At 46.9% G+C, this 5,240-nt stretch overlaps 1 protein-coding gene across 1 annotated transcript; it reads right to left on the bottom strand.

Moving 5' to 3' along the window:
• Positions 1–278: 278 nt before the first annotated feature.
• Positions 279–946, bottom strand: LOC147980065 (uncharacterized). Its single transcript, XM_087515459.1, has 3 exons — positions 890–946; positions 629–805; positions 279–554 (listed from the first exon to the last, which is right to left on the bottom strand). Exons 1-3 carry the CDS (start codon positions 944–946, stop codon positions 279–281), a joined length of 510 nt encoding a protein of 169 aa, XP_087371585.1.
• Between the last annotated feature and the right edge of the window lie 4,294 nt (positions 947–5,240).

Genomic DNA, 5,240 nt, shown 5'->3' with positions numbered 1-5,240 from the left:
AATGCTCCTTTTGTGACCTGCTAGTTTGGAATATTATGTGAGCTGCTATCTTGTGAGATGCTACTTTCAAATATTTTTGTGAGCTCCTATTTTGTCACAACAGATAATTCGTTCAAATATTTCAATCTATGCTATTTTTTCAGTCATCGATCAAAGCAAGATTCTTGATTCATTTCCAAATAGCAACATCACAACATTCCCAAATCACAGCATTGGCCTGTGATAATACATACCCACACCAAGCTCCATCACAACATACACTACAAAGAGAAATCCATTTAGTATGGATTATTAGACCACCTAGAAACAAATGTGGCCACAATGCTAATACCAAGAACTATGATAAATTCCCATGCTTGCATAAGCTCGTTCCTCTTTTTCATCTTCAGCTTCAGTTTCTTGTTCTTCTCGGTTAGATACATCACCCTCCTCTCTAAATCATGAGATTTTAGCCAGCTCTTCTCCAATCCTGCATGAAGCTCCTCAAATGCACGAGCAACACGTTCGGTCGGTGGCGGGTCAATCCATACAACCCACTCACATTCATCAGGAAGCTGCAAAATCAATGATCGAATTAGAAAGAGGGGAAAGAGAAGAATCGAATCAAGCTTAAAAGCCAAACACTTACATCAAGAGGGCAGCCGAGAAACCTTCTGCCGGAGCTTGCTCCTCCCCAGGCGACACGACGAGCAGGAATAAGCCCGTGGCCAGGGCACCGCTGCATCGAGCAAACCTCAAGGCCACAGAATGTCAGATCGGGGATGTAAAACTCCGATTGAAACTGAACTATGCCGACACCATCAACCTAACAGCAGCAAAAAAACCCAAATTGATGAACCCTAATTTCGCAATATGCCCATCTCTCCCCCAAATCGACACTGAAACTTACATTGGCGGCCACCGACGAGCTCATAGAAGACATCCCCGCCGTGCCCGCCGTAGACATCGCTCACCACGCCGTGCTTGACCTGCCCCTCTCTCTCTCCGACCGCGGAAACGCCCGATCCAGACGTGCTCAAAAATGCCCCTGTCGTCGCGAGGAAGAAGAAAGAGGGGAGAGAGAGTGAACCGGTTAGTTGGGCCCAGATGTACGACAGGAGGGGCAAAAATGTCAAAGAAACGGCACGTTAGCGGTCAAACAACCTTGACTGGACGGAAACGGCTCGGAGGGGCATTTCTATAAGGGCACATCACGGCGGAGGGGCATTTTTGAGCAGGCTTTGGAATTAGGGGTATATCTGATTAGGTGGTTCGAGTTAGGGACAGAAATGCAAATGGCCCTTTTTTAATTGATTTTGAATTGGTTTGAACTAACGAAAGTTTAGCAACAGTAATTAAAGATGACATGGCATCTTAGGAGAGTTTTACTGTAGCCTAATTATCCGGGCGTTACAAATCTCCTCCACTACAAGAAATCTCGTCCCGAGATTTAGGAGGTAGAAGGAAACAGTGCGGGGTATTCATCACGCAGGCGGTCCTCGCGTTCCCAAGTGGCTTCATCTTCAGAGTGATTCGACCACTGGACTTTGAGGAACTTGATCGCCTTCTGACGTGTGCGGCGTTCAGCTTGGTCGAGAATGCGGACCGGATGCTCTTTATAGGAGAGGTCCTGTTGCAATTCGAGCACTTCATGATCCACTGCTCGGATTGGATCCTTGAAGCAACGGCGGAGCTGTGACACATGGAACACATCGTGAACCTGAGAAAGGTTCGGCGGAAGCTCCAGTTGATATGCTACTTTTCCATGCCTTTCGAGAATAGTGAAGGGACCGATATAGCGAGGAGCTAGCTTGCCCTTTATTCCGAAGCGGTGAGCACCCTTCATTGGTGTAACTCGAAGATAAGCCTTTTCGCCAGGTTGATAGACCATGTCTTTATGATGACGGTCATAATTACTCTTTTGACGTGACTGAGCAGTCTTGAGATTCTCGCGGATAATGCGAACTTGTTCTTCGGCCTGTTGGATAATATCCGGACCGAAGAGTGGACGTTCCCCAGTTTCTGACCAGTTCAGAGGGGTTCGACACTTTCGTCCATATAGCACTTCAAAGGGGGGCATCTTCAGACTAGCTTGATAGCTCTTATTATAAGAGAACTCGACATATGGAAGAGATTCCTCCGATTTCTTGCCGAATGAAATTACACAAGCTCGAAGCATGTCTTCGAGAACTTGGTTGACATGTTCAACATGTCCTTGTGACTGAGGATGAAATGCCGTACTGAACGACAGATGAGTTCCCATAGCTTCTTGGAAACTTGCCCAAAATCTTGAAGTGAATAAACTGCCACGGTCTGAACTGATAACCAGTGGAATACCGTGAAGTGAAACAATTCTGTACATGTAGAGAGTAGCAAGCTGACTAGCAGTGATTGTCTCTTTGACCGCCGGAGAATGTGCAACTTTAGAAAGCCGGTCAATGACGACAAGAATAGCATCATTACCTTTCTGCGATTTGGGAAATCCAGTGACGAAGTCCATTTCAACATGGTCCCATTTCCATTCAGGAATAGAGATAGGTTGCAGAGTTCCAGCAGGCCTTTGATGCTCTGCTTTGATACAGCGGCAAACGTCACACTCAGCAACATATCGAGCAATGTCCTGCTTCATATTAGACCACCAGAATCTTTGGCGGATGTCTTGGTACATCTTTGTACTACCAGGATGAATAGACAAAGGCGTATCATGAGCTTCTTTCATAACCTCTTTAGTCTGATCCAGGTTTTTCCTTGAACATGGTACCACTAGGCGGCCTTTGAAGTACAAGGCGCCATCATCGGCGATAGAGAAGGAGGGCTTTCCTTCTGCTAGATCACGTTTAATCTTTTGGACTTCAGAGTCATAACCTTGAATAGTCTTTATACCAGCTACGAGATCTGGTACGACAGCCAGGGTATTTAGAGAACCCTTAGTAATAACACTAAGATTCATCTTTTGAAACTCTGGGGGAGGGGCGGCGAGTGCTCCAGGAGGAACAATATGAAGGTTCAGCTTTCTAAATTCTTTGACAAGCGAGGGCTGAACTTTGTGAACCTGGAGGTGATTGCAGTAAGACTTGCGGCTCAAGGCATCAGCCATTACATTAGCCTTTCCGGGGGTATAGGATATACCCACGTCAAAATCTGCAACAGTCTCCATCCATCTCTGCTGACGGAGGTTCAGATCTGGCTGAGTAAACAGATACTTCAGACTTTGGTGGTCGGTGAAGATCTCACAACGATTACCGCGAAGGTAATGTCGCCACTGCTTCAGTGCATGAATGGCAGCAGCAAGCTCGAGGTCGTGAACTGGGTAGTTTTCTTCGTGAGGGCGCAGTTGACGAGAGGCATAAGCAATCACTCTGCGCTCTTGCATTAGGACACAGCCTAATCCTTGACGGGAAGTGTCGCAGTAAATGACGAAGTCCTTCTTAGTATCAGGTGGAGCAAGCACTTGGGCGGAAGTCAACTTGTCTTTGAGCGCCTGGAAACTTTCCTGACACTTGTTTGTCCAGTCGAACTTGACACCCTTATGCAACAGATTAGTCAGAGGTCTGGCAATCTTGGAGAAGTTCTCGACGAATCGACGGCAATAGCTGGCGAGACCGAGAAAACTTCGGACTTGCTTGACATTCTTCGGAGGAGTCCAATCGAGAATAGCCTGAACTCGTTCAGGGTTGACGGCAATACCATCCTTGGAGATGACATGCCCAAGATAGGTTACTTCGGGGAGCCAGAATTCACACTTGGAATACTTAGCATACAGTTGATGCTCTCGAAGCTTTTCCAGCACAAGACGAAGATGTTCAGCATGTTCTTCCCCGTTCTTGGAAAATACAAGGATATTGTCCAAATAAACCACGACGAACTTGTCAAGGTAATCCATGAATATATAGTTCATCAGACGAGAGAAGGTGGCGGGAGCATTTGTTAAGCCGAATGACATGACGGTGTACTCGTATGACCCATACCGAGTCACGAAGGCGGTTTTTGGGATGTCCTCTTCACGAACACGGATCTGGTCGTAACCCAACCTCAAGTCGAGTTTGGAAAACACTGATGAGCCAGCCAGTTGATCATAAAGATCATTTATCCGGGGAAGAGGGTATTTATTCTGAATGGTAGCTTGGTTTATAGGACGGTAGTCTTGGACTAATCGGTTTGTCCCATCCTTATTCTTAACAAAGAGAGAAGGTGCTCCCCAAGGAGAGCAACTTGGGCGAATGAAACCTTTGACAACAGATTTGTCAATTTCCTCCTTAAGATCAATGAGTTCATGCGGCGGCATCTTGTAGGGTCGTTTAGCTATAGGGGTGGTGCCGGGTTTCAAGTCGATGATGAATTCGACAGCTCTAGCAGGGGGAATCCCTGGAAGTTCTTCTGGGAAGACATCTTGGAATTCATGAACGACGGGAATGTTTTCAATACCCTCGAGTGGTGCAGTGTTCAATGCATTCAAGGCATAAAGTCGTGCCTCGGCGTTCTGAACTAGATGAGCTTAGTAAGCTATTATTTCGTCAAAAGGGTGTAGCAGATGGACGACCTTAGTGGCGCAAACTATAGAAGCAGTATGCGCTTTTAACCAATCCATTCCCAGAATGAGGTCGATGTTAGACGACTTCAGGATAATGGGAGAGGCATATAATTCCAACCCTTCGATTTCCACGGGGACATCGATGCCAACCAGTGAGGTTTGACATTGTCCCACGGGGGTTTTTACCAATACCAAAGTGTTCATCTCCTCACATTTAATGTCATGCTTGTATGAAAAATCTTCTGACATGAATGAATGCGATGCTCCTGAATCGAATAAAACAGATGCAGGTACTGAATTTACGAGGAGTGTACCCATCACGGTAGCAGGCTGGTCTAGAACTTCATTGAGATCAACGTGGTTGGCATGAACACGACCATAAGACCTGGCATTGTTGTTGCGAGGTTGGTTGTTGCCACGGCCAGCTGCAGGGAGGGCCAGTTGATTCTGGTTCTGGTTGCATTCCCTAGCACGGTGTCCTGGTTGACCACACCTGAAGCACAGACCATTATTGGGAGTGGGAACAGGAGCTTGTGGTGGTGGAGCTGGAAGCCTTGGCTTCCTAGTTGGAGGAGCAGGCAGACGAGGTGCGACATAGGACTGCCTTGGGGCAGGTGCAGTTGGCTGGTACATACTGTTGGGAATCCATATCTTACGCTTCTGCGAAGATGAGCCCGTGTCACGGTTGCGCCTGTGAGAGCTATGGTATTCCTGCAGACCAGTTTCGACA

This window comes from Triticum urartu, chromosome 3A (assembly GCF_056163025.1).
Source record: "Triticum urartu cultivar PI428250 chromosome 3A, HENAU_Tu73, whole genome shotgun sequence".
In the NCBI taxonomy this organism is placed as follows: domain Eukaryota; kingdom Viridiplantae; phylum Streptophyta; class Magnoliopsida; order Poales; family Poaceae; genus Triticum; species Triticum urartu.
This window is presented reverse-complemented; position numbering and strand designations above follow the sequence as displayed.

What these genes read in the sequence shown, in the direction of transcription:
- LOC147980065 (XM_087515459.1), bottom strand. Translation starts at nt 946, where the DNA reads ATGTCTACGGCGGGCACGGCGGGGATGTCTTCTATGAGCTCGTCGGTG. An exon ending in GCTCGTCGGTGGCCGCCAAT is followed by an intron (nt 806 to 889) that starts GTAAGTTTCAGT and finishes TGCTGCTGTTAG; the next exon opens with GTTGATGGTGTCGGCATAGT. An exon ending in TTCTCGGCTGCCCTCTTGAT is followed by an intron (nt 555 to 628) that starts GTAAGTGTTTGG and finishes TTGATTTTGCAG; the next exon opens with CTTCCTGATGAATGTGAGTG.